The sequence below is a fragment of the Equus przewalskii genome, chromosome 21, assembly GCF_037783145.1.
Source record: "Equus przewalskii isolate Varuska chromosome 21, EquPr2, whole genome shotgun sequence".
Lineage (NCBI taxonomy): Eukaryota > Metazoa > Chordata > Mammalia > Perissodactyla > Equidae > Equus > Equus przewalskii.
In genome coordinates, this window is record NC_091851.1 from 20,807,280 (window position 1) to 20,834,093 (window position 26,814).

The 26,814-nt window shown below is 44.2% G+C and overlaps 1 protein-coding gene across 7 annotated transcripts in view; it reads left to right on the plus strand.

The window, feature by feature from the left end:
* Positions 1-543: 543 nt before the first annotated feature.
* Positions 544-26,814, plus strand: part of LOC103545469 (signal-regulatory protein beta-1-like) — a 44,867-nt gene continuing 18,596 nt past the window's right edge. The window contains exons 1-7 of one of the 7 annotated variants that reach the window (XR_011531029.1): positions 544-682; positions 14,570-14,920; positions 16,618-16,938; positions 17,513-17,842; positions 18,432-18,575; positions 23,096-23,204; positions 23,736-26,344. Coding sequence is in view for 6 of the 7 variants with exons in the window: in XM_070588985.1 (XP_070445086.1) it covers positions 610-682; positions 14,570-14,920; positions 16,618-16,938; positions 17,513-17,842; positions 18,432-18,513; positions 23,096-23,204; positions 23,736-23,792 (1,323 nt within the window). In the remaining variant the exon portion in view is untranslated. Of the gene's footprint in view, positions 683-14,569; positions 14,921-16,617; positions 16,939-17,512; positions 17,843-18,431; positions 18,576-23,095; positions 23,205-23,735; positions 26,345-26,814 lie in introns of those variants that run through there. The other 6 variants (XM_070588985.1, XM_070588984.1, XM_070588987.1 and 3 more) reach the window with 6 other exon arrangements.

The window sequence follows — 26,814 nt, forward strand, 5'->3', positions numbered from 1 at the left end:
ATCGCACAGTGCATTTGGGCTAAGTTTCACCAGTTTCATCAATAAAGGGTTGGAACAGGGAGTCATTTCAGGAACAGACCTGGTTTCATCCCAAAGTAGAGCAGGCCCTGGCAAACCCTCTTCCTTCCTCCAGCTGAGTGGCTCTCGGTTGAGGCTGGTGCAGAGTGAGACGACAACCAGCCACATCCTAGGATCCTGGGCATGGGAGTTTGGGACACTGCCCACAACGACAGATCATTCTTGACGTGGGGTTCCCAAATAGGGAATCACCATGAAGAGCTAAGATGGGGTGAGGGGTCCAGTGGAGAGAGCAGAGGCCTCAGATAGAGAAGAAGCCCTGTATCTGCTAGGCCTGTCCAAGTCTCCCTGAGAGTGTGAGCCGAGTGAGTCCTCACTTGTAGTTGCCTTCTCTGCTGATTCCTATTTCACATTCTAGAAGTGGGAACTGTCTGAGGTCTAGAAGCTGGTTGCTGTCACAGCCATGTCACCCCGTCATAGGTGCTTCCTCTTATGTCACGGGAAGTGGGCCTTCCCTCACCTCCACAGAGCGCGGAAGTCAGGGTTCTCCCCAGCACACACTTGGACAGAGCAGCTCCTCAGGCCTCCAGGATGCCCGTCCCTGCCTCCCGGCCCCACCGCCCTCCTCTTTGCCTGCTGCTGACTCTGCTGCTGGGACTCACAGGTGAGCATTCCTTGGGGTAGAATCCCCTCCCTCTGCCCCTGGGCTTTTAGGGCCTCCAAGTAAACATGGATACACCACCCAGAGCTACCACGGGAGGCCCAGGACTGGGCATAGTCTGAGAGCAGGAAATCAGGGATCTGAGCCTTTTCTCTGTGGATCCATCACCTGCAGCTGGTTACCAGAGGCATCGAAACAGGTGATGCTTCAAGCAGCAACAAGGAGAACTTTGTGCAAGTTAACTTGTCTAATGCACAACCTTGTGTGATAGCTGTGACCCTATCACTGATTTGCAGGTGGGGAAACTGAGGCAGAGAGAGTAACTTGCCCAGTATCACTTGCATAAGGCAGTGGAGTAGCCCAGATTCAAGTCCAAGCCGACCAGCTCCAGAGTTCATTCCTTTAACCCCGTTATGCTGCTCGGCTTCTCAGAGGAGGCTAATTGCAGAACAACCAGAAAGTACAGCGAAGCAGAGAGAAGAATAGTCGTCAGCATCACGGAGCTGGGAGGTCCAGTTCTGCCATGTGCTTGCAGACCTGTTTTACTGATGTTTTGGGTGGTTCCAGTGTGCCAATTTTATTACTGATTTCTTAATATGTATTATAATTTCAGTTAATCCACAAAACAACCTTGTATATTAGTGCAAGGCCACACTTTTATGTTTATTTGTGAATGCATGTGTTTATGTGTGTGTGTGTGTATGAGTGGGTTGAGGAAGTGTACGCATACACATATGGGATTTTTGAAAAGTCTTTCCTTATTATTTTCTTAAATCATTTTCAGTCTGCATGAAATGCACATTGAACAGATGTTTAATCTTCTTTGTCTCTCAGCCAACATCTCTCCTACTTCTCTAAATTTCCCTTTATTCTCCCAAAAGTCTGAAGAGAAGCAAACTTCTCTCTTTTGTGTGTTACTATCTTGGAGTCCCTCTTCCATGCTGGATAGAGGTGAGGGGGTTAAAAGAGGACAAAACATACAGAGACTCCAGGCTATCTGATCTGTGTCTATAATTATATCCATATCCATATCCATGTCTATATCATCTAATGTCAGCTGCAGACTCCATCCCTCAGGAATCTAATGAGTAATCACTTCAATTTCCTGAACTCTCCCCTTGTCCAGACGCTGTTGGAAACGCCTATGGCTGTTACCTCATGTGATCATTATACCCAAGGTAGATTCTCTTGTCACCTCTATCTTGCAGATGAGAAAACGGGAGCACAGAGAGGTTCAGGGTCAATGGTGGAGCCATGATTTGAACTGAGGCAGCTGATTCTAGAGCTCACAGATTTAACCATTACCCCACCTCCATCCCATGAGCTTTCTGCAGCTGCTGCCACTGGCTGTGGGGAAGGGTGGGGTGTGGGGGAAGTGAGTTGTGGTTTTCTTCTCCTGGCTCTTCTGCTTCCTGCATGTGCGCAATTTCCTTCTGTCTTTCACCAAGTCATCTACATGGAGACTCAGAACCTGACATAATTTCCATAGACATCACCCACTTAAAATCCTCTTCAGGGTCTCAGGGAGGAGTCACATGGGGCAATTCACACATCATATGAACCTATATTGCATACCTACCATGTGCCAGCGGCTGACATAGGAACTTGGGGTGCACTGGCAAATAACAGAGGCAGAGTAGTTGCTCTCCTGGAGCTCATATCCTAGTGGAGAGATGACAGTAACAATAGACATAGCAAATAAATAAATAACATAATGCATCAGAAAGTGATGTGTTAAGGAAAAAATTAAAGCATAGCTGGATAACAGAATTGGAAGACTCTGTAGGGTAGGATGTATTTTAAACAGGTTGGTCTGGGTGGGCATCACTGAGAAGGGAAATCTGAGCAAAGAGAAAAAGAAGGTGCAGAAGTGAGCTACGTGGTGATCTGGGGGAAGAGCCTTCCTGACAGGGAACAGCATGTGCAAAGGCCCTGAGAGTAAGATCTTCCTGTTGTGTTCAGGAGTTAGGCTTTTTCTCTGAGTGACATGTCTGACATTGCAAGGTTTTGAAGAGAGAAGTGACATGATCTGACATAAGTTTTCAATTATTCTAGCATTTGGTTGAGAATAGACTAAACGGGACATAAATAGAAACAACTAGAGCATTTAAGAGGTCACTGCCTTCATGCAAACAAGAACAACTCGTTTGCACCAGGACAGTAGCTAGTAGAGATGGGGAAAGAGGTCAGATTCTGCATGCTCGCTGGAGTGGAGCCAACAGGCTTTCCTGATGCATAGGATTGGGGGTGGAAGAGAAAGAGTCCAAGGCGTTGGGCCCTGAGCATCTGGAAGAATAAAGGTGCATCAGCTGGGACACAGAGGGCTGTGGGGAAATTCAGGAGTTCAGTTTGGGACACGTTAACTGTAGATGTTTCTTTCCATCCAAGGAGCATGTCCTGTGTGAGGCTGACATACAAGTCCAGAGTTCAGGGGAAAGGCCTGGACCAGAGATGGAAATATGAGAATTATAGACACACAGCTGGCAGATGGGTCTCGACCCTCTGGTCCCTCTTCTCTCCTCCATCCTCTATTTCCTCCATTTCTCCTCCAAGATTCACTCATCTTTCTCCCCATTTTTGTCTGAGCTTCCAATCTTCTTCTCTAGACTTAAAAACCCAAACCACCTGATGTTCTGGGCACACCAAAGGACCTGCCCTGCCGTAGCGCGTGCCCTCCTGAGGAGGGGGGTTTAGTCACAAACAGTGCTAAGTGGGTGGGTTTCACCAGTTCACACCCTGCAAAGCTGAACACATTTTCTCCTGAGGAGTCGCTAAGAAATAGAAAAGAACACAGGATTCATTTGTGGCGCCACAACAGCCGGCTCCCCTGATTTATACTCCTGCCGCCAAACTCCATGCCTATGTTTTAGGACACCTCAAATGAGAAGGAATGTTTTTGTGTTTCTCTCTGTGTCCAGAAACCAGCTAGTCACTGAGGCGGTGACGTGGACCTGGAGAGTCTTGCACCTGCACTTCAGTGATTGGCCCAAAGGTGACTCATGACCCTCCAACTCATCACTCACTCTCCAAACACAGTCAACCACCCACAACTCCTTTCAAAACACGTTTGAAGTCTGCTGTTTCCTTGCTCGCTTCCATGGTTCTACCTCCTCATTCCACTGCAGGTTTCTCAAATCTATCAGCCTGTGGAACTGCACATTCTATCTTTTTCCTTGAGCCCTTTAGTCCAGTTCCAAAATTCTACATGGGGCTATCACCTTTGTTAGTACATATTTTTGATTGTGGTAAAATACGCATAATGTAAAACTTACCATTCTAACCATTTTAAAGATACAATTCAATGGCGTTACGTACATTCATAATGTTGTAAAACCATCACCACCATACATTTCCAGAACATTTTCAACATCCTAAGCAGAAACTCTGTTCCCATCAAACGTAAGTCCCCATTTTCCCTTCCCTCCAGCCCCTGGGAACCTGTGTTCTACTTTCTGTATCTACGCATTTCCCTTTTCTAGGGTCTTCCTACAAGTGGAATCATGTATTTGTCCTTCTGTATCTGGTTAACTTCATGTAGGATGATATTTTCAAGGTTCATCTGTGTTATAGGTCACAGCAGAATGTCATTACTTTTTGTGTTGAGTAACATTCCATTGAGAATACACATACACCACAGTTTCTTTATCCGTTCATCTCTTGATGGAAGTTTGGGTTGTTTCTGCTACCTTTTGGCTATTGTGAATAATACGGCTATTTATATTGATGTATAATTATCCGTTTGGATCCCAGCTATTGATATTTTGGGGTATATACCTAAGAGTAGAATTGTTGGATCACGCGGTAAATTCAATGTTTAACTTTTTAAGAAACAACCGCTGTTTTCCACAGTGGCTGCACCATTTTATATTCCTGCCAGCAATGCACACAGGTTTCAATTTCTCCACATCTTTGCCAAGATGTTTCTGTTTATTCTGTTTGTGACAATAGCCATCCTAAGGGATGTATAGGAATATCACATAGTGGTTTTAATTTGCTTTTTCTAGTGAGTAGTGGTGTTGAGCATCTTCTCATGTGCTCACTGACCACTTGTATATCTTCTTCGGAGAAACGTTTATTCAAGTTCTTTGTCAATTTTTTAATTAGGTTGTTTGTTATTTTGTGTTTAAACGTAGGAGCTCTTTATGTATTCTGGATATTAATCCCTTATGAGATATATGTTTTGCAAATATTTTCTCCCACTCTGTGAGTTTTCTTTTCACTTTTTGATAGTGTCCTCTGATGCACAAAAGTTTTAATTTTGATAAAGTCCAATTTATATATTTTTTCTTTTGTTGTCTAATGCTTTTACTGTCATATCCAAAAAAGCACTGTGAAATCCAATGTCATGAAGAGTTTCACTTATTGTTTTTTCTCAGAATTTTATACTTTCAGTTTACATTTAGGTCTTTGATCTATTTTGAGCTCATTTTTGCATATTGTGTAAGGTATCGGTTCAACTTCATTCTTTCGTGTGTGGATATCCAGTTTTCCCAGCGTTATATGTTGAAAAGACTGCCTTTTCCCCATTGAATGGTCTTGGCACCCTTGTTGTAAACCACGTGGCTGTATATGTCAGTGTTTATTTTCAGGCTCTCTATTCTATTCCATTGGTCTCTATACCTGTTCTAATGCCAGTAGCGTACTCCTTCATTGTGGTAGCTTTGGAGTAAGTTTTTAAATGAAGAAGTGTGAGTCCTCCAACTGTGTCCTTGTTTTTCAAGATTGTGTAATAATATGGGGGCCCTTGAGAGTTCATATGAATTTTGGAACAGGCTTTTCTATTTCTGCAAAAAATGCCATTGGGATTTTGACAGGGATTGTATTGAATCTCTAGATCGCTTTAGGTAGTATTGACATCTGAACAACATTAAGTCTTCCTATCCATAAACATGGGATTTATTCCTGGAATACAAAGACTGTGATTAAAATCCCACTTCATCATGGTATAAAATTCTTTTCATATGCTGTTGAATTTGGTTTGCTAATATTTTGTTGAGGATTCTTGCATCAATATTCATAAGAGATATTGGCCTGTGTTTTCTCATGGTGCATTTCTTGGGCTTTGGTATCAGGATAATGCTGGCCTGCAAATGAGTCTCAGAATGACTCTGAGTAGTTGGGAGTTCTTCCTTTTCTTTAATTTTTTGGAAGAGTTTGAAGACAATTAGTGTCAGTTCTTTAAATATTTAGTGGAATTCGCCAGTGAAGCTTAGGGGTCCTAGATTTTTCTTTCTTGGGAGATTCTTGCATATTGATTCAATCTTCTTACAAGTTATGGGTCTATTCAGATTTTCTGTTTCTTCATGCTATAGTCTTGGTAAATTGCGTGTTCATGTTATCTAGGATATCCAATTTATTGCTGTACAGTTGTTCATAGTACTCCTTTATAATTTCTTTTATCTCTGTAAAATTTTAAGTAGTGTCTTTTAATTTCTGCTTTTAGTTATTCAAGTCTTCTCTCTGTTTTTTCTTAGTCAGTCTAGCTAAAGTTTTGCCAATTGTGTTGATCTCTTTGAAGAAGCTCTCTTGCTTTTCTTGATTTTCTCATTGGTTTTCCTATTCACATTTTGTTTATCTCTACACTAATTTTTATTATTTCCTTCCTTCTGCTAGCTTTGAGTTTTGGTTTTATTTAGCTTTTCTCTTTATAATTTCTGAAGTTGTATAGTTAAGTTATCGATTTATGATCTTTCCTCTTCTTAAATTTATGCATTTACAGCTATAAATTTCCCTCTAGCACTGCTTTCACTGCATCTCATGAGTTTTGGTATGTTGCATTTTTGTTTTCATTTGTCTCAAGGTATTCTGTAATTTCCCTTGTGATTTCTTCTTTGATCTATCTATTTTTTAAGACTGTGTTTGGTTTCTATGTATTTGTGAATATTCCATTTCTCCTTATGTTATTGATTTGTAGTTTTATTTTTCAATCTGTTTCACCGGTACACTGATTCAATAGTTCTTCTTCCAGATTCTAATAAGTTTCCTTGTCATTCAGCCCATGTGACAATGACACATACATAGATTTTGGTTATGGCAACTTGTTTCTGTAACAGTCAGGAAGATGTGTGTGGTAGACAGAACAATGGTCCCTCAAAGAGATCCATGTCCTAATACTGAGAACCTGTGAATATTTTATTTTACAAGGCAAAAGTGATTTTGCCAAAGGAATTAATTTCAGAATCTTGACATGGGGAGGTTATCCTAGACTAGCAAAGCAGGCCAAATATAATCCCAAGGATTCTTACAAGAAAGAGGCAGGAGGAGTGATGTCAGCATTATGACAGAGTGAGTTGTTCCCTTTGTCCCTTCCACTAAGTTGCAACCAGTCAGACATCCGTTGACCAACAAAGGACTCCCTGCACAGAACACCAGAATGCCTGAGCCATTCAAGCATCTATACATCTGAAGGTGGGTGGACTGGCCCTCTTGGAGGCAGTGGAACAAGCGAAGAAGCTTTTTCCCCTCCACCATCAGTGGCGATCCAAAACCTAGATGCTTGCACCAGCACACACGCCAATGACCACATGCTGCAAGGGCAAACATGGCATTCGTGGCTTGGCCTCTGCCCACCCCTAGTGTTGTTGGGTCACTCACACATCCTGAGGATTCAGGACGCAGAGTGGAGCAGGTTACCCAGCCCCTACCTCCTCCCTTGGCAGGGGTCCAGTCTATCTGGCAGTGGGGACAACATCCAAAGTGTGAATTTCCCCAGTAGGGACAGGTTGCCATGACCAGAGGTTTCAAAGCACACCAGTGTGCACCAGCAACCAGAGTCTGCATGAATAGCAGTGACACTCATTAGTGGCTTGGCCCATGCTGCTCCCCACTCCAAGTGATGGTGGGTGATGCATATCCTTTGGCTTCAGGACACAGAGAAGAGCTGGTGAGTCAGTCCCATCTCCCACTCCTACCAGGGGAGCTAGTCTTTCCAGCAGTGCAGACAGCAATCAGAAAGTGGACTTCCCTGGCAGGAGCAGGGTGCCCTGACCTGAGGTCTCAAAAATCAACCTGCAGGCACCAGTGACCAGAGGCTGCAAGACCAGCAATAACACTTTCAGCTTAGCCCCTGCCCCTCTCCCTGCAGTGGCAAGTGGCACCTGTGACCTGAGGTTTCAGGAACCACAGCAGAATTCAAGACTCAGGCCCCAATGGCAGCATCCCCAACACTGTCTCTATCAGCAACACAGGTTGCATATAAGAACCCAGACCCCTGGTAATAACAGCCACACTTGTGAACCCAGTGCACCTTGCAGTGGTGCTGCCAGCATCTCCAGATAACCCAGGAGCAGCAGTGCAGGTGGTGCAGAGTGTAGCAGCACCTGAGCCCTGAGCCTGGGGAGAGGCTGTGGAGAGCCAGTGGGGAACACCAGACCCAGGCCACCCCAGACACAGCAGGAGAGCCTGCAGCCTGGCAACCCCAGTGGTGACACCTGAGACTGCAGCAACATCATGAGCAGCAAGGCACCAGCAACTTCAGGGGCACAAGCAGCACAAGGAGGGCACTAATGATGCCTCTTGCACAGGTAACGAAGGGTGTAAAGTGCAGACTCTCCAATGCAACCAGAAGCAGTTCAGAAACAAAGAAACCAAAGTCGTTCCAAAATAAGAAAGGTGGTTTCTATCACAAATGCACCAGCAGAGGATCAAGTCATCAAGTACCATGAAACATTACAGTAACACAGCAGAACAGAAAGAGAATGTTAACTCTCCAGAAACCAAACTTGAAGTCAAAAAAGATTACAATTTAACTGACAGAAAATTCAAAGTAGCTATCACGAAGAAACTCATGAGTTACAAGAAACCTAAGAAAGACAGTTCAATGAGCTCAGGAACAAAATTAATGAATAGAAAGTGTACTTCACCAAAGAGATTGAAACTCTAAAAAAAAGCCAAACAGTAATAGAGGAGATAAAGAACACAGTTAGTGAGATGAAAAGTCAAGTAGAAAGCATTAAAAATTAGAGCAGACCATATAGAAGAGGTGATTAGTGAGCTCAAAGATAGAAGTCTAGAAATGATTGAGATAGAGTGACAGAACAAAGATTTTTTAAAAATGAAGAAATTCTATGAGAAACATAGGACTCAATTAAGAAAGCAACATAAGGATAATAGGTATTCCAGTAGGAGAAGAGAGCTTATTCAAAGAAATAACAGCTGAGAACTTCCCAAACCTAGGGGTGGAACTGGACATGCAAGGACATAAAGGTAATTAGGAGTTCTAATTTTATCAGTGCAAAAAGACCTTCTTCAAGGCATCTATTAAAACTGGCAAAAGTCAATGAAAAGAAAAATATTAAGGGCAACCAGAGAGAAGACAATAACCTCCAAAGAATCCCCATCAGGCTTTCAGTGGATTTGTCAGCAGAAACACTACAGGCTAGGAGATAATGGAATAACATATTGAAAATACTGAAAGAGAAAAAGTATCAGCCAAGCATATTCTATCCAGCAAAATTATCCCTCAGATATGATGGTGAAATAAAAGCTTTCCCAGATAAACAAAAGCTAGAGAGTTCATCACCACAAAACCTGCCACTACAAGAAATGTTGAGAGGAGCCCCCCTACCTGAAATAAAAAGGCAAAGGTTTACAAAGCTTTGAACAAGGAGATAAATAGACAGAATCAGAAAGTTGCAACTCTATATAAGAATAAGTTAGCAAACACTTAATTACAACAAAAAAGATAAAGAGAAGGAGGCATCAAAAACAACAGGAACCACAACAATTTGGTCACAAACTCACAAAACAAAGAAGAATATTTTGTGACAACAAAAACATAGAAGGGGAAGAGGAAAAGGACAGAAACTGCATAAGGTAATGAAGTTAAGAGGTTATCAGAAAAAAGACTATCTAATCTATGAGATCTTTTATACAAACCTCATGGTAAGGACAAAACAAAAAATCAGGGCAGAGTCATGAATGATAAATAAAGAGAAAAGTGAAAAAAAGACACAGAAAATCAATAAATTGAAATGGCAGTGAGAAAAACAAGTAAAAAGACCAAGGGAAATATAGAACAACCAGAAAACAAAAGATTAAATGGCAGTATTAAGTGCTCATACATCAATAATCACTTTAAATGGAAATGGATTGAATTTACCAATCAAAGGACACACAGTGGATGGATGGGTTAAAAAACAAGACCCAATAATATGTTGCCTCTGGGAGACTCATCTCAGCAATATAGACAAACATAGGCTCAGAGTGAAAGGATAAAAGATGATACTCCAAGCAACAGGGAAACAAAAGAAAGTGGACATACCTATACTTATATCAGACAAAACAGACTTTAAGACAAAAAAGATAACAAGGACAAAAACAGACATTGTATAATGATAAAAGAGACATTCCACCAAGAAGACATAACACTTATTAACATATATGCAACTTAATACATATGCACCAAACACAGTAGCACCAAAGTCTATAAAGCAACTATTAACAGACCTAAAGAGAGACATTGACAACAACACAAAAATAGCAGGGGATTATAACATTCTACTTACTTCAATGGATAGATCATCCAGACAGAAAGTCAGCAAGGAAACCGTGGACTTAAATGAAACCCTAGACCAGATGGACTTAACAGAGATATATAGAACATTCCATCCTAAAGCAGCAGAATGCACATTCTTCTCAAGTTCACATGAAACATTCTCAAAGATAGACCATATGTTGGGAACAAGTCTCAATAAATTTAAGAAGACAGAAATCATATCAAGCATCTTTTCTGACTACAGCTATGAAACTAGAGATCAACTACAGAAAAATAGCTGGAAAAGTCACAAATATGTGGAGACTAAACAACATGCTGCTGAAAAACCATTGGATGAATGAAGAAATCAAAAGAGAAATAAAAAAATACCCGGGGACAAAAGAAAATGAAAACACAACATACCAAAACTTATGGAATGCAGCAAAAGCAATCCTAAGGGGAAGTTTATAGCAACACCGGCCTACCTCAAGAAACAGGAAAATCTCAAATGAACAACCTTACACTCTACCTAACAGAACTAGAAAAAAGAAGAACAAACGAAGCCCAAAGTCAGCAGAAGGAAGGAAACAATTAAAATCATAGCAGAAATAAACAGAATAGAGACTAAAAACTCACTAGAAAGGATCAATGAAACTAAGAGCTGGTTCTTTGACAAGAGAAATAAAATTGACAAACAGCTAGACTCACTAAGAAAAAAAGAAGCCTCAAATAAAGAAAATCAGAAATGAAAGAGGGGAAATTTCAACGGATACCACAGAAATACAAAGGAGGATAAGAGAATACTATGCAAAGCTATACACCAAGTTGGATAACCTAGAAGAAATAGATAAATTCTTAGACTCGTACAACCTCCCAAAACTGAATCAAGAGAAATGGAGAATCTGAATAGACCAATCACTAGTAAAGAGATTGAAACAGTAATCAAAAACCTCCCAAAAAACAAAACCCAAAGACCAATCAGCTTGTCTGGTGAATTCTACCAAGATTTAATACCTATCCTTCTCAAACTCTTCTGAAAAATTGAAGAGGATGGGAAGCTTCCTAACTCACTTTATGAGGCCAACATTAACCTGATACTAAAACCAGACACAGACAACACAAAAAAGGAAATTATAGGGCAATATTGCTGATGAACATAGAAACAAAATTCCTCAACAAAATATTAGCAAATTGAATACCACAATACATTGAGCATACACCATGATCAAGTGGGAGTTATTCCAGGGATGCATGGATAGTTTAACATCCACAAACCAATCAATGTGATACACCACGTTAACAAAATGAATAACAAAAAAAAATCACATGATCATCTCAATAGATGCAGAGAAAGCATCTTACAACATCCAACATCTCTTTATGATAAAAACTCTCAATAAAATGGACACGGAAGGAATGTACCTCAACATAATAAAGACCCTACATGAAAAACCCACAGCCAACATCATACTCATAGGGGAAAAACTGAAAGCTATTCTTCTGAGAACAAGAATGAGACAAGGATGCCCACTCTCTCCACTCTTATTCAACATAATACTGGAGGTCTAGCCACAGCAATTAGGCAAGAAAAAGAAATAAAAGGGATCCAAACTGGAAAGGAGGAAATAAAACTGTCACTATTTGTGTAAGGCATGGGCCTACATGTATAAAACCTTAAAGAATCCACCAAAAAACTATTAGAAATAATCAACAAATACAGTAAAGTTGCAGGGTACAAAAACAACATACAAAAATCAGTTGCATTTCTATACACTAATAACAAACTAGCAGAAATAGAAATAAAGAATACAATCCCATTTACAATCACAGCAAAAGAAACAGATACCTAGGAATAAATTTTTATTTTTGAGGAAGATCAGCCCTGAGGTAACATCTATGCCCATCTTTCTCTACTTTATATGTGGGACGCCTGCCACAGTGATCATAAAGTTTACATGGAACAACAAAAGACCCCGAATTGTCAAAGCAATCCTGTGAAAAAAGACCAAAGTTGGAGGTATCACACTCCCTGAATTAAAAATATACTAAAAGTATATAATATAGTAATATAATAAAAGCTATAGTAATCAAAATCACAGGGTACTGGCAGAAAGACAGACACACAGATCAATGGGACAGAACTGAGAGCCCAGAAATAAACTCAAACATCTATGGACAGCTAATCTTTGACAAAAGAGCCAAAAACATACAACGGAGAAAGGAAAGTCTCTTCAATACATAGTGTTGGGGAAACTGGACAGCCACATACAAAAGAATGAAAGTGAGCTGTTATACCATACACAACGATGAACTCAAGTGGCTTAAAGACGTGAGTGGAAGACCTGAAACCATAAAACTCCTAGAAGAAAATACAGGCAGGCAGTACACTCTTTGACATCAGTCTTTTCAGAGTCTTTTTGAACACCACGTCTCCTGACGCAATGGAAGCAAAAGAAAAAATTAAAAAATGGGACTATATCAAATAAAAAGCTTCTGCATGGCAAAGGAAACCATCAACAAAATGAAAAGACAACACACCAAGTGGAAGAAGATATTTGCAAATCGTATATCCGACAAGGGGTTAAGTTCCAAAATATGTAAAGAACTCATACAACTCAACAACAAAAAGACAAACAACCTGATCCAAAAGTGGGCAGAGGAAATGAACAGACATTTTTCCACGAAGATATACAGATGGCCAACAGGCACAAGAAAAGAGGTTCAACTTGAAAAATTTTAGGGAACTGCAAATCAAAACTACAATGAGATATTACCTTACACCTGTCAGAACGGCTATAATTAACAAGACAAGAAATAACAAGTGTTGGAGAAGATGTGGAGAAAAGGGAACCCTCATACACTGTTAGTGGGAATGCACACTGGTACAGTCACTATAGAAAGCAGTATGAGTCTCAAAAAATAAAAACAGAACTACCATATGATCCAGCTATTCCACTACTGGGTATTTATCCAAATAGCATGAAATCAATAATTCAAAAAGACTTATGCACCCCTATGTTCATCTCAGCGTTATTCACAATAGTCAAGATGTGGAAGCAACCCAAGTGCCCATCAACAGATGAATGGAAAAAGAAGATGTGGTAAATATGTGTATATATATACCACACACATACATATATACATACATACATATATACCACAGAATACAACTCAGCCATAAAAAAAGATAAAATCATCCCATTTGCAACAACATGGACGGACCTCGAGGGTATTATTCTAAGTGAAACAAGTCAGATGGAGAAAGACAAACATGTGGAAGATAAACAAACACATGGATAAGGAGAACAGATTAGTGGGTACCAGAGGGGAAGAGGGCTGGGGGTGGCGAAAGGGGTAAAGGGGCACGTGTGTAGAGTGATGGATAAAAACTAGACTATTGGTGGGGAACACAACGCAGTCTATATAGAAACTGAAATACAATAATGTACACCTCAAATTACACAATGTTATAAGCCAATATGACCTCAATAAATAATTTTAAAAACGAGGGAGAAAAGGAGGCAGGAAAGTAGAGGTAGAGAAGAACAAGTGACAATGGAAGCAAGAGGATGGAGTGATAGGAAGATGGGAACCACGAGGAAAGGAACGTGGGCAGCCTCTAGAATTTGGGAAGGCCAGGAAGAGAGTCTCCAGAATAAATTCAGCTCGGCTGACGCCTTGATTTTAGCCCAGAAACACCAATTGTGGACTTTGACCTCCAGAACTATGAGATAATAAATCTCTATAGTTTTAAGCCAATAAGGTTTTGACAATTTGTTCAGCAGGATGAGGAAACTAATATAACGTGATTATGCTACAGAAAAAAAAAATTCCCAGGAACTTGAAACAATGTTTTGCTTCTTATTTAAACTACATGTTCATTGTGTGTTGGGAGCTCTGCTCATCACTGTCGCTCAAGTACCCAGTCTGGTGGAACAGAGCCATCATGAGCATGTGGATCTCTGCATATGAGGGAAGTTGAAGCATAGAGGATCTTGCAGTTAATTGCATATCCCCAAAAATTCCTTCATTACATCTACCTGCGACTCAGTGGTCTAAAAAAGTCTCATGGTCCCACACAATGAAAATGTCCAGAAGTGCAACACTCCATGAGGCCAGAAAGTGGACAGCCAGAAATATTTGGTGAAGCGTGAAACTCCCAGAGAGGGCTCAGGCACTCAAACCCACTCTTTGCCACATCACTTAACTTGTCTGTGCCTCAGTTTTTCATTTGTGACACAGTTTCACCTTACAGGCTTGTTGTGAGGGTTACATGCAGCGTCCACCGACTATGCTGAGCTCAAGGCCGGCTCACAGTGTGCACTCAGTCAGTGAGATCTGTTGTTGATAAACATTTGAGAAAACCTACAGGATCACAGAAAGATGAATAAAAGGTGGTTTTGCTTTCCCCCCAGGAGCGGCAGGTGAGGAGCTGCAGGTGAATCAGCCTGACAAGTCAGTGTCCGTCGCAGCTGGAGAGACGGCCACTCTGCGCTGCACACTGACCTCCCTGTACCCTGTGGGGCCCGTCCAGTGGTTCAGGGGGACAGGGCCAGGCCGGGAGTTAATCTACAGTTTCAAAGGAGGCCCCTTCCCCCGAGTGACAAATGTTTCAGACAACACAGAGACAAACACCATGGACTTTTCCGTCCGGGTCAGTAACATCACCCCAGCAGACACTGGTACCTACTACTGCGTGAAGTTCCGGAAAGGGAGCCCTGACGTGGAGGTTAAGTCTGGACCAGGCACCCAGCTCACCGTGAGTGGTGAGTACAGCGTGGGCCTCCTTTGTCCCATGGTGTGTGACAACATGTCGAAAACAACGCCCTCCCTTCTTTGAGTAACAACAAGAATCAGATGTGGCAGTGGGTGTCTATACTCATGATCTGATTTCACCCCCTTCTATAGATCTGGGAAGTTGAGGCCTAGAGAGGTCGTGCTAGTTGCTCAAGGCCCCACGACTTGTAAATGGGGGAAGTGGAACCACCATCTGCCTGGCTCCACAGCTCTTGCCTTTTCCGATCCTGTCCAGCCCTTTGGATCCTGGGACGAGGGAACTGAAAGTCTGAGTGACGTGCCCAGTCACAAGGCCAGACCACGCCCTGCCTCCAGAGAGTGCCCCTCAGTGTGGCCGAGTCTCCCTTTACTCAGCACTTACTGAGCACCTACTGTATGCCAGGCTGTGCCCTGGGTGCTGGGGAAGTAGCAGCGGACACAGCAGGCAAAGGCTCTTCTCTCAGGAAGCTCACGTTCTCTTCCCTCCCTGTGAGGGAAATCCACGCAGGGCAGGGAGGGGAGGGGAAGATGTGTGTTTCTTCATTTCATCTTCAGAAACATCACACTGAGAGGACATCCCTGGAGGCACAGAATCACTGTTTACTCTGACAGCCTGGCTGGAGGAGATGCACAGAGGCTGGGTGTTTGCTGTGTGGCTGTTCAGAAAACCCTTGTGTGATTCAGGGACCGACTCACACAGTCTCTGAAGACTGGGGCCAGAGCCGGGTGATCTCAGAACGTCCTTCACCCATGTGGACGATTTAGGGGTTCCCCACTGAGGCAGCAAAGAGGCTCATTCAGCGTTTTCTGCCAGAGGGCTGGGTCCTGAATCCTGGAATCTCAGCACAGGAAGGACCTTTAGACCCATCCAGCCCAACGTCCCATGTACAGATGGGGAGCCTGAGGGCAAGAGATGATCGGGGACTTATCCACAGTCACATGGCCTCTGAGTGAGAGGACCATTCCAGAACCCAGGTCTGATTCCAGGCAGGCTGCTTCCTGCCCAGCATTGGACACTCTTTCCCTGGAAGAGCCTGGCCCATTGTAAGTGCTGAATAAAAGCTTGTTACACTAAAGCACTGAACAGAGGGCCAGCATTTCTCCTTTTTTTCGGTTTCCTGGTTTCCCAAGGTTCAGAATGCCCCTCCCATTCAAACCCTCAGGCCTAAGGTGATTTGGAAGCCTCTCTTCCCCTTCAGCCACATCATCCCCAGTCAAGCATCCCACACCATCACCTAGAGCTGCCCACTGTTTCAACAGCTGCATAACACTCTGTCATATGAAGATCGCATCATTAATTTGACAGTCTTCCGTTGACAGATACAAAGTTGTTCCCAACCTTGGGATATGAAAACAGCCCTGCACCGCTCTACTCGATTGGGAGATGCCCACTGGAAGTGGTGTTGCTAGGCCTGTGGGTATGTGTATTTTGATTTTGATGGATATTGCCAAGTTTCTCACCTACACATGGTAGCAGTTGAGTCTTCCCACAGCCATGTGCCTGTCTCAGAGTCCACCTCTGGAGCCTGTTGTCCTCCTCTGTAAGATGAGGATGATGACCCGCCCTCCCAGCACTAATAGAAGAAGCAAAAAATAATATATGAGAAGGTTCTTAACAGTGTCACACGCTTGTGGTTAGTGATGACAATCACAGCATGTTTATTGTTTGTAAATGCTCCTTTTATAGCCAAACCCTCTCCCCCTGTGGTATCGGGCCCCACGGCGAGGGCCCTGCCCGAGCAGACAGTGAGCTTCACCTGCGAGTCCCACGGCTTCTCCCCCAGAAACATCACCCTGAAGTGGTTCAAAAATGGGAATGAGCTCTCAGCTTCCCAGACCAGCGTGGATCCAGAGGGAAACAGCGTGTCCTACAGCGTCTCCAGCACAGCCCAGGTGGTGCTGGCCCCGGGGGACGTTCACTCCCAGGTCATCTGCGAGGTGGCCCACGTCACCCTGCAGGGAGCCCCTCCTCTTCGTGGGACGGCCAACTTGTCTGAGACCATCCGAGGTAGACGCCTCTCACCCCCAGCCCAAGCCCGCACCTGCCCCCAAGTCCCCAATTGGGCTCCTCCCCACGCCGTTTGCTCCAGGTGTGAATTGCCTTGAATCCAATTCCTGACAGTCCTTCCCAATCACCAGGCTCCTGGATGTGCTGGTCACTCACTCCACTTTTAGTGGACACCTGCCAGGTGCCAAGCTCTGTGCTAGTTAGTGTTGTCTACTTTACCAATAATGGTTCCAATTACTGAGCACTTACTCTAAGCCCAGCCCCCAGGTGCTTGGTGATTTCATTTATTTCACTACAGTTATTATCTTCCCACTGCATGCCAGGGGCTGTGCTGGTTGATTTCACTCATTGTGACCCTAATGGGAGCTACTAGTCCCTGAACACCTACTGTGTGCCTGGCACTGTGCTTAGTGATTCATTCATATGCAGAGAGTACCTCCACCGTTTGAGCACCTGCTGCATGCCTGGCACTGTCCCGGGTGATTCCCATCTGTAGTGGCAGGTCAGTTATGGCGCCCTCCTCTGTGATCTGTCTGTTCCATAAGGTCAGAGCTTCTGCCCTGTGCTGTTTCAGTTCCGCCCACCTTGGAGGTTTCCCAACACCCCATGGCAGGGAACATGGTGAACGTCACCTGCCAGGCGAACAAGTTCTACCCTCAGCGCCTAAAGCTGACCTGGTTAGAGAACGGAGAAGTGACCCGAACAGAAACAGCCTCAACCCTCATAGAGAACAAGGATGGGACGTTTAACTGGACAAGCTGGCTCCTGGTGAACTCATCTGCCCACAGGGAGGATGTGGTGCTCACCTGCCAGGTGGAGCATGATGGACAGCCGGCGATCAGCAAACAGCATACACTGAAGGCCTCTGCCCACCAGAAGGAGCAGGACACAGGTGGAACCCCTGGTGAGCCCTCCACTCCAACTGACATGGCTCTTTTTAAATTTTGGGGTTTTTTAAAGGTTAAAAGTAGCAATTATTGCTTATTATAGAATAATCTAGAAGTCTATAAATATAAAGTCGCATTTGGAACTGAGCTCCCCTCCCCTAAATCCCACCCTCCAAGAGTCAGCGCTGGCAAGAGTTTGGTGCATATCTTTATAGATGTTTGACATAAACACACAGTAAAGAAAGAAGGGAGGGAGGGAGCTCATCCTGTTCACAGCGTCCTGCCTCCTGCTTTCTTCACCTGACAATGATGACGTCACCATCCATGTCAGCCTGTCTCCCTCCTCCTTCTTCTTTCTAACTTCTGCCTAGTCTCTATTCCATCCTAAATTTTTCCATCCACATTAGTAATATCCCCCCAGCAGCTTTCTGCACTTACTACTCTGTGAAATTCTGGAAAGCAGAGTCTTGAGGACATGAGGTTTGAGTCTGTACCAGGCATCTGGTCGACCCTGACTGGTCACACCACCGGCCTCCATTGTCCCCTGATTTCTGACAATGTACCAGTAATAATCACAACCACTCACTGCACGTTTACTATATGCAGATGCCAGTTCATCTGTGATCTCTTTTCCTGCTTCAACCACCCTGGGGATCTGGAGTTTTACAGAAGAGGCTCAGGGACCAAGGTAGGGGATGATGTTGAAGACTTTTTGCTGTTAAACCAGGAGACTTGGCTAACCTAGTCAAGGTAAATATGAGTCCCTGAGAACAGGGACCACCAGCCTGTGCAGGAAATAGGTGCTAATAAGAGACACAATGGCCTCAGCTGGGCATTGTCCAAGGACCTACAGAGTTCCCCTTTCTATGAACAGAATATGTCCTATTTCTCTCTCAGGTAATGTCAAGAGGGAGTCAGGTCAGGTTTCCAGGAGTCTTTACTCCAGAAGACCTTTCAATGGGCCACATTCCTTCCATCTGCTCTAGGGTGTTGTCCTCATCTGCTGGGTCAACTCTGGGGCACCGAGTGTCCATGACCCTGCCTGAAAGAAGAGTAAAGATAGGGAAAGGAAGACAATTTCCCTTAACCCCAAAGACGACAGAGTTGCATAACTGTGTCCACTAATAACTTGTCATTTATGCACAACTGCGTGCAAGTGGACCCACTATTGTGTGGTCATATCATTAAGGAGACTGGTTTTTCTACAAAACAAATACCGTCACACACTTCATAAAATTGACAGTAATTCTCTAATATCATCTAAGATGGAGCATATGCTCACATTTTCCCAAATATCTTTTATAACTGTTTTTTTGTGCACCAAGATTGGTTTAATTTCATCTATAAACTTAATGAAAGCATTTCATCTATAAATGCTTGGTAGAATATTCCTGTGAAATTGTCAGGGTCTTGAGAATTCTTTTTCATGAGTTTTAATTTATGAATTTAGTTTCCTTGATGTTTAGGGCGATTCAAATTATTCACTTCATGTTGAGTGCATTGTGGTAGGCTGTGCTCTTTGAGGAACTTGGTCCGTTTTCTCTGGTTGTCACATCTGCCTGCAGGCTTGCTCACAGTCTCCCCTCATTATCCTTCTGACGTCTGCGGGGTCCATAGCGATGCCTCCCCTTTCATTCCTGAGACTGGAAATGTGTCACTTTTCCTTTTTTTTTTATATCATCAGTCCTGCTAAAAGTTTTTCAATTTTATAGATACTTTCAAAGAAGCTGCTTTTCATTTCAGGAATTTTTTCTACTGCTTCTCTGTTTTCAATTTCATTGATTTTTCTTCTCTTTGCTATTTGCTTCCTCCTGCTTTGGGTTTATTTTGTTCCTCCTTTTCTCATTTCTTGAGGCAGGAATGTGATGACTGATTTTACACTCCTCCTTTGTCTAATGCCATCCTGGTCTCCTCCTGTGCTGGGCAGTTGGGAGGGGGGATTAGACCCCCAGGGACTGTGTTCTCCCTCCAGTCCTCAGGGGCCCATCCAGTCTGCTTCCTCGTCCTCCTTCCAGAGTCCTCCTGTGCTGGTACCTCGTGTTGTTTCTGGGGTCAGCAGGGAGATCAGGGAGAGATGGGTCTTCGCCATCCTGTCTGGACCAGCCGGGTTTGCTCCTTAGTGTTCATCTTCGCAAGGGCTCAGACAAGGGCTGTTACTTCCAGATGCTCTCAGTGTGCCTGAACGAAAGGCTTGCTAGTGTACTGAGGCTGGACTTGGTTTTTGGATTGTCTAGGTTGGGGGCTGGAGCAAAGTGCACGATGCCCCTGTGACCCTGCTGCAGCAGCATGCCCAGGCTTCCCCGGGTGTCTGAGGGCTCCAGCCACTGCAGTCCTGGGTGCAATGGGTCTGATGTGAGGATGCACATCTTTGTGTCCATTTTTATGGTATTGGCATATTTTACAATATTTCTAGCTTAATGGCTCTCTCTTCTTTCAATACAGCATAACCCAGGTGTGTCAATGGAGTTTGGGTTGGTTGGTTTTGACAGTGGGAGAAAGGTTCTGAGGCCTCTGAGGTTTTTGGTTTTCTTTCCCTTTGAGAGCCTTAAATTTCCCTCCCCCCATTTCCTTCTTTTCTTTGCTACTCAACTCCCAAACAGTACTTTTCCATTCTCTTTTTGCCTTTTTGCCCTAGAAGTTATGCACTTTAAATTGAGCCTATGCCTTTAGACACATCTGTCCTTTATATGTCCCAGCCTCCTTGTATTAGGATCCTATTGCTGCTGTAACAAATCACCACAGTTTTAGTGGCTTTGAAGAGCATGAATTTACGACCTTACGGTTCCAGAGGTCAGGAGTCTACAATGCACCAGGACTGCGCTCCTTCCGGAGGCACCAGGGGAGAAGCTGTGTCCTTGCCTTTTCCAGCTCCTAGAGGCTGCCCACATTCCTCACTAAGGGCCCCCCTCACTCTGACCTCTGACTCTGTCTTCACATGTCCTTCTCCGACTCTCCTGTCTCCCTCTTTCTCTTATGAGGATCTTTGTGATCACACTGGCTCTACTCGATAACCCAGGATGGTGTCCCCATCTCGAGATCCTTGACTTAATCACCATGACTATGCCTTTTAGCATGTAAGTAACATATTCACAGATTCTGAGGATTCTGTGAGAAAGAACTCATCAATCAGGTGGACTTTGAAACCGTTTCCTCTGATCTGTGCTCTAACCTGGAGGACACATTTCCAACATTTTCAAATTTAAGGTAGATTTAATATTGGCGGTGAGATTTCCGAATAACTCTGAGGCTCCTCTGCTAGCTGCCCTGTTGCTTTTCCTGGGGGCTGGGTGAGGCTGGGATGGCAGCCTAGTGACCGATTGTGCACTAGGGTTTGGTGATATTTCTCATTAACTCACAGTAATTTTGTAGTTCTAGGATTTTCTCTTCAAGTGATACTGAGATCCAGTTTTATGTAGAATTTGCTTTTCCCTCTATGTTTTCCTGTGGTTGGAGAGGCTGTTTTTGGAGACAAGGAGCTGTGCTGCGGGTATTGTCCTCAGCGCACAGAAGTCACCTAAGATTCCTGAGTGCTTTGTCCAATATGTGCCTGTCCCACATCTCAGGGTCTGTCCTTTCCCATCAGGGCCCTATTATGGCAGAGCAGGCCCAGTGAAGTTGAGAATTCAACCTCCTCTGCAGCTCTGTTAATATAATCATGTCCTGGGCCCAATCCTCCTCTTCCTCTGCCCTCTGGCTCTAGGAGATAAGACTCTGCAGTGCTGCCAGGAAGTCCTCTGGCTCTCACACTTAACCTTTAACAGGGGATTAATCTCTCTAATTTTCCTTGTCTTTCTCCAAAGGACTGATGCCCCAGCAACAGCCATGCAATTCTATAGTCCTTATAATGACCATTTCCCAACTGAATTTCAAATGCTTGACCCAAAGTATTCCCTACCTCTGGTCATACCCACCCAGTTCACAACTGGTGAACTTTGAACACTTGCACCATGAGGGGAAGCCCAGGCCTCCCTCTGCTCCACTTCCCGACAGTGCTGGGGTCCTCTTGGCCAGCCCAGTGATCCAGCTCCAAATCTGCGTCTAGAGTTTACTTTCCAGAGCACTCCCAGATTAACTCCCCTAGGTCAGTCCTCTGGGAAGCGGACTCTGAAAAGGAGATGAGAATGTAGAAGCTTATTGCGGAGTGCTGCCAGGATCAACATGCATTTGCGAAGGAGCAGGCCTGGGAGAGGGAGCTGTTGACCCACAAAGCAGGCACAACAAAGACTCAGCGGTCTCACAGAGCTGTACAGCCTGGGGGTCTTCAGAGCTGTTCTCAATGGAGAGAAGAGGGCTGAGCCTCTATACTCCAGTTCAGCCAGTCTTTCTGATGTGAGCTGCCCTCCAGAAGGAGGTGCAAACTCAGGCAATGCAGCTCCCTTCACCTGAGAGAAAGTCCCAGAGAGCCGCTCAATGAGAACTGTCATCCTGCAACACCCCCAGGAGCAAAAGAGGGTGAGGTCTCCTCTCCTTCCTTAAGGATGATTTGATTTATTAAAAATTATGTTAATATGTTTATTTAATTTTAAAAGCAAAACTGCTCATTGTAAATAAAAAGAACCCCACAGTGTGCTTCTCCAGATACAGTTTTCCAGGGCAAACAGAAAGATTTCAGCTGCCATCCTCACTGGGCTCAAAGTGGGCTGGATGGTGTTGGAGTCCCTCCCCAGCGTGAGATCCCATTTCCTAGACTCACCAAGTGTTCTCCAGACAGCAGGTCTCATGAGGTCAGCTTACCTGAGGCCTTCCTCAGCTCCTTGGAATATTTGGTCATCCAGCCTCACCCCTAGTATAAACAAGGGTAGACTTGTAGCTCTCTCACCCACTGTGAAACCTGTCCTCACTCCACTTGCACGCGGTGAGCACATTCATTCCTACGACCTTGAAACACTGGACTTGTCTTGGTCCAAAAGGGAAGGTCTCTGGGTCATTCTACAGGACAAAAGTGATGGGTTTCCCTAGGTTTGAATCACACTAATCTTGTGACCACCCCCCCCCCCACAAACTCTCTGAGCCTCACTTTCCTCATCAGAATGAGGATAATAATATCTGTTCCATAGAAGTACAAGCCCTGGCAGCCTGAGAAGGGGGTGAGTGAGAATGAGGAACCTCTGAACCCTGTTTTCTGCCTCTAGCCTGAGTGCAGGGCAGGACGCAGGTTCAAAAGCTTCAGAAGGCTGATGGCCCAGGTGGCCTCAGATGGAGTCAGTGGAGGCCTGGGAATGACTCCTGTGTGGCCCCTCTAATGGCTCCTCCTGTCCCTTGCTTTCCAGGCCGAGAGCTGTCTACTATCCCTCTGGTTGTCTTCCTCCTAGGCACAAAGGTGCTGCTGGCCATCGGTGTCTTTGCCTTCTATGTCCACAGGAAGTGGAGGGCCTGACTGTAAGTGGTGGGGCACAGAGGGCAGGACAAGGTGTGTCCCATAAAGGGGAAAATCAGTAAGAGGGGCCAGCTCACAGGTCACACAGAGTCAGGGCCCACGTGGAATGAGGAGAAGGGGATACATCTCCCTCAATACCCTCAGGAGTATCGTGGATCCTCTAAGAGGTTCTCAATCCCAGGAACTGTGTGCGGTCCTGTAGGAGGTGGGCTGGATCAAGAGTTTTCAGAGTGTCTACAGAGTCCTAGAGGTTTTGTGGTAGAAGTGGGAAGGGAGAGGCTGAATGAGGGGCAGCTGAGTGGGTGGCTCCTGTGGAGACCATCTCTAGGTTATTAGAACACTGGGGCTCCAGGGGCAAAGAATCCACATTTTAGAGCAATGTTGACAAGTTCCGGATCTGCTGCTCCGAGAGCTGTTCCTGCTCTGACCTTCTGAGTGACAGAGTGGAAGGGATGGGGAAGGGTACCAGGCCTTGGGGAGGAAGGTTGAAGTGGCAGAGTCCTTTTCAATGGCTGCCTGTCCTCTCATAACAGGCATCCCAGGAGAACAGCACCGGGGACAGAGGAGGCACGCAGGGAAGACTTCCGTAATGATGAGCAGACAATGAAATGTGGACATGTTTCCCACAGCTCCTTCTTTCCTCTCCTGCTACATGCCACCCTCAGTCTCTGTTGCCTCCTTCCTTCCCTGAGGGGCCCAGCCTAGTAGAAGGAGCCGACTAGAAGCTTCCACGACTCTGCTCCACATGCCTCCCCTCCCTGGAGACCTGCCTGCTCACACTCTCCTGCTGTTCCTTCCCACAGTCCGCGATGCTCCCAGAGCTGAGTCTTCATACATGGTCCTGAGCAGTGGCCATGGGAACTAGCTCTGGGGACTGGCTCCTCATCTCCCTACAATGTGAGAAACAAGTCCAATCTACCCATATCAGGATAGCTCTCATCCATCGCCTTGGGACTTGCGCATGAAGCACCTTATTCCATGCATCCAGAGTTCTTCTGTCTTCTGGGCTCCGGTCTATCCTCGACTTCACAACCTTATTGAGGTTCTCTATCGCCTCTTGAGGTCAAGCGAACCCCCATCCTGATTTTAAGAATAAGAATTTATTCTCTTTCTTCTTTCCCTAAATGTCCTTTTCCTCAAACCCAAAAAGAAGTTTTCCCTCCTCTCTCTGTGATGTGAACTCTTAAATTCTTCTATCATCTTGCATCCTTCCCAATCCTGTTGCTCATGGTAACGTGCTGTCAGTTTAAAGCCTTGGAGTCATCTTTGATTTCTCTTTATCTTTTTTCTCCTATTCAATTCCTCCTTCAACATGCTTATGTCCAGTGGTGAGATGGCAAATGTTTAACAACTGATTCTACAAAAGAAGAAAGAGACAAACCTGATTTGTAGTGCTTGGCGATTTCTGTCGTGTAAAACACTCCCAGTGTGCACAATTTCAACCTAACAACCATTTAATAACCACCTTAAAAAAATCCTGAAAATGTAACAGTCGGCTTTCATGAGCCTGTCCAAGCCTTCCCCTCCACACCCCTGAGTTATATCCATAATCTGCACACGTCTAACCCACCACTATTCCCTGGTCCCAGCCACCATCATCTCTTCCTGCACCATCGCTATAGTCTCTAACTGGCTTTCCTGTTTCAACCACAGAGAGTCTTTGGAAATGTAAGTTAGATCCTATCACTGCTCTGCTTCTCCCCCAACATACCTGCATGGTTCACTCTCTCCCTTCTTTAAAGACTCTGCTCAAATGTCACGCCAGTAAAGGAACCTTTCTTAAACCACCCTATATAGAATATCAATTCCTCTCTCTCACCTGGCATTCCAATTCCTCTTGATCTGATTGGTCTGGTTCCTTAGCACTTACTACCATCTGACACACTAAACACGGCAGTGCTCACTTTGCACGGTAGTGCAGGACCGTAAGAATGACCTGCAAACTGAAACCATGGAAAGTGACCTCAATACTCAATGGGACTAATAATGATTGTGCTGCGACTTCAAATTTTTTTTCAAACATTAGAAACTCTCTTACTGTCAGTTTTACATGTAGAGGAAAATGAAGAAATAGAAAAACTAATATTGCTGTCATGTGAAACGTGAAAAACATGGAAAATTAAAGTGTTTTATCTCTTTATAAAAATGTATCCAGAGCAGTTTGAATAGTGTTTGCCTTCTTCGTGTTTTATAACTTAGGATACAGAGCGAGCGTCTTTTCTGCGCCTTGGTGAATCGTCACACTCCTTTCTAAGTTTGCATCAGCTTCTATCATTTTATCCTTTGTGCTCTCACTGTTGTGAAATGTTTACGAAAGTTCCTGTAATTTGTGGTGTCACTGCCTCTGGGACATTTTCACCCTTTTCCTCACCACAGCTTCCCTCCTTTATGTGGTAGTTTTGTTGTCACTGAGTTCCTCAGGCTGCACATCTGAAATCTTTCTTTCTAGCAGGATCAGTGTCAGCATCCCCACGGCCAGCTGTTTCTTCTATAACTTCACTTACATTCTATTTGCATTTCACTTCCAGCATTATCACTTTTTGTTTCCCTGCTGCACTTTCATCTCTGTTACCCATTTCCTTTGGCAATAATTCACTTTTCTAAAACACATGTTTTAGAAAACACAGGGAGACAAGGAGACAATACAAAAATGTGTCTTGCAGTCTGTGCATTAACTGAGTAACAGGTCACAGTGATCAGTCACTGCAGACTGTGAAAGAAGTCACGTGGTGGGTCACTGATCGTGATGAGCATCTGTTAGTTACACAGTGATTTGTGGACTGAAGAAGAGCTGGAGGCAAAGTTTGCATGTATGGAATTGCTCACAGTAAACTTACTGTGGTAACTGGAATTTGAATCGTGTGTTGAGAGTCTGATGTTATTTAACTCAGCTGTGGCATCTGAATTTCATGCACATCAGCGCCGTGCAAAGTGAGATCTGCCTGTGTGTGTGTCTCTTCCTCAAATAGATGTCAGTCTAACCAGGAAGGGACTATCTGCATCCTCAGTTGCCAGAACAGTGACTGTCATACAGCAGAGCAGCACATTCTAAAAAAATATTTGAATGACTACTCTATCGAGGATTTAGTTTCTACTTCATGTTGGGTTTCAAAATAAAACTTTCCTTCATTCCATCACCTGACTTTTGTCTTCTAAAGCCCTTTCTTTAAAGACTACTTTCTCTTCTTTGTGTTTAAAAAGTTGCATGTGGGGCCAGCCCCATGGCGTAGAGGCTAAGTTAGCGTGCCCCTCTTCGGTGGCCTGAGTTTGTGGGTTGGGATCCCAGAGGTGGACCTACACTACTAGTCAGACATGCTGTGGTGGTGCCCCACGTACAAAACAGAGGGGTCTGGCACAGATCTTAGCTCAGGGCTAATTTTCCTCAAGCAAAAAAAGAGGAAGATTGGCAACAGATGTTAGCTCAGGGTGAATCTTCCTCAGCATCAAACAAATCCCATGAAAAATTCAACATCGTCTAGAAAAGAAGGAAGTGAAAAAAAAAAAAACCACCACCACGAAAACAACCTCATTGATTTGAATGTGTCAAAGGGATACGGGAACCAAGTGAAAGAGCTCCCAAAGGCCAAAGCTGGAAGAATTTGAGCAAAAAAT